Below are 2,069 nucleotides of genomic sequence, written 5' to 3'. Positions count from 1 at the left end.
CTACAACAACCATTCGACCTCTTTGCTCACCATGTCCGACAACTACGACGCGCCCCGCGCCCGATCGTCTTCGGGGAGGGCTTGCCGCTGACGTTCAACTTCGACTTCCCCCTCAACGACCCAGCCGCCGCTGTGCGGCGCGCTACGCCTGATGTCCCGCCAGGTCTTGCACCTCACCACGCAGACATTCCAGGGCTTCTACTCTCGCTCCAGGATTTCCCCGGTCAGAACGAGCAGACGAATGTCGATGATGTCGACGCCACGATGGAGGAGCATGCCTACTCGATCAGAGAGGAAGCTCCGCTCGTCATCACCATACCCGAGGCTCCAGGAAGCGCGGTATCTCTCGCAGACGGTATCCCTCGCGTGAACACACTCGTCGCCGCTCCTGTGCACCGAGACTACCTTCCTCAGTCGCCTGTACTTCCGAACGCGCCCCTCACTATGCGCAACATCGCGGATCAGCTCGGTAAGCGCCCGTCGTTGTATACGCGGCGACAGAGTCGAAAACTTACGCCACCATTAGAACGCTTGCGCATCGAGGAAGCTCGACTTCAGCTCCCCGACGGGACTCGTCCACCGACGCCGTATGCGGTCGGCTTCCATATCAACGAGCTAGCCCAGACGCCGGCGCTGAACTCGTGGCCCTCGTTTCTCCGAGAGGCCCTCGAGCACAAGCTGCCATGGTATCATAACGGCGGCTATCTCGTCCCTCGCGGCGAGGATCCGCAGAGCTCTGACCGAATCAAAGTTCCTATCCGCGCCGCATCGCCGCCCGGCTACCCGCATATGATGCATGACTTAGCTTATGCCGACCCCACTATCTTCCGATCTTTGTCCGCACCGCCGACGCCCGACGGCGCCGCCCGCTCTCGTACTTATACAATCGAACTCACGTCCACCCGACCACCCGTGCACCCTCGCGATTTCATCACCGTTTCTCACTCTCCCCTCCCATCGCCTCCGCTTCCGCCGGAGGGAGCTCCAGCTATGCATCGTGAAGATACGCCGCCGAAGGTCTACATCTCCGGCGGTCTCTGGACCTACATGCTCGAGGAGCTCAACAGACAGGGCCACCGTTACATCCCCCTCGAACGCGAAGCCGAAGCCCGGGTTCCAGGCCCGGTGAACATCGCTATGTCGTCTTCTCGCACCGGCGCAGGCGAGCAGCTCCCGTGCGTGTACCGAATGCTTGATACACTCAATACTCACGCGAATAACGGTGACAGGCCCGCCAATCGACCGGCATCCGCCCCGCTTTTTCTACCGTCACCACCCGGCACCTATGATTCCGACAGCGACTGCCACGAATCGATGGTCATGTCGGATTCATCCTCTGACTCCGACGAATCTGCGGAAGGCGCACGCTCCGACATTCGGCAGGATCTGATCTATCTGAAGCGAGTCGGCGACTTCACGGCTCGCTCCGTTCGCCAGGTCCATGTCACCAACGCCAAAATGTATCAGCTCGTGCGGAGCCGGCTCGAGGAACTAGACGAGGCCATGTCGAGGCTCGTCGAGCAGGTAGGGGTCCATATGACCAAAACCTCCGAACTGACACACGGCACGTTCCGCCGTCTGCGCGATATCAAAGACGGGGTCGCCAGCGCGCACGCGGATGCGCACACTGCTCGCGACATCCTCGAGTCGTGGACGCGGGATGACCTTTATGACCGTAAGATTCCGCTATCGCCTCCGCCGGATTTAGGACTTACACCCGAAATGCAGGGGACACGGATGTCGACATCGCGGCCGAAGAACGCGAGGCTCTCGAAGAATGGCTCGGAAACCGCAGCGAAGAATGAAGGACTCTTACCGCTAGTCCTCGGAGGTATGCAGTATAGTAAGATAGTTGACCGTTATCGGGCCCGTGTCATTGACAAGTATGCAACTCAGTCTGAAGTAAGTAGTTCCGTAGTATACTGAAATCCTGTCGTCTGCGAACCATGTACCTCTCGTGAATACAAACTTGTGATACATAATGACTCAAGTGCTTCGGGCTTGAGTATTAACACAGGAATGCGAGAGGTGCAGCCAATTCAAGGACTTAGGATAAGTAACAAACTCGG

General features: G+C 58.6%; 1 protein-coding gene across 1 annotated transcript; it reads left to right on the top strand.

Annotated features, from left to right (window-relative positions):
• Positions 1-264: 264 nt before the first annotated feature.
• Positions 265-1,805, top strand: PUNSTDRAFT_139748 (uncharacterized protein; the record flags this gene model as incomplete). The annotated part of the gene is made up of 4 exons (XM_007389475.1): positions 265-469; positions 527-1,175; positions 1,230-1,675; positions 1,729-1,805. The coding sequence occupies 4 exons, from the start codon at positions 265-267 to the stop codon at positions 1,803-1,805; spliced, it is 1,377 nt and encodes a 458-aa protein (XP_007389537.1).
• Between the last annotated feature and the right edge of the window lie 264 nt (positions 1,806-2,069).

The sequence above is a fragment of the Punctularia strigosozonata genome (genome assembly GCF_000264995.1).
Source record: "Punctularia strigosozonata HHB-11173 SS5 unplaced genomic scaffold PUNSTscaffold_184, whole genome shotgun sequence".
Taxonomy (NCBI): Eukaryota; Fungi; Basidiomycota; class Agaricomycetes; order Corticiales; family Punctulariaceae; genus Punctularia; species Punctularia strigosozonata.
This window is presented reverse-complemented; position numbering and strand designations above follow the sequence as displayed.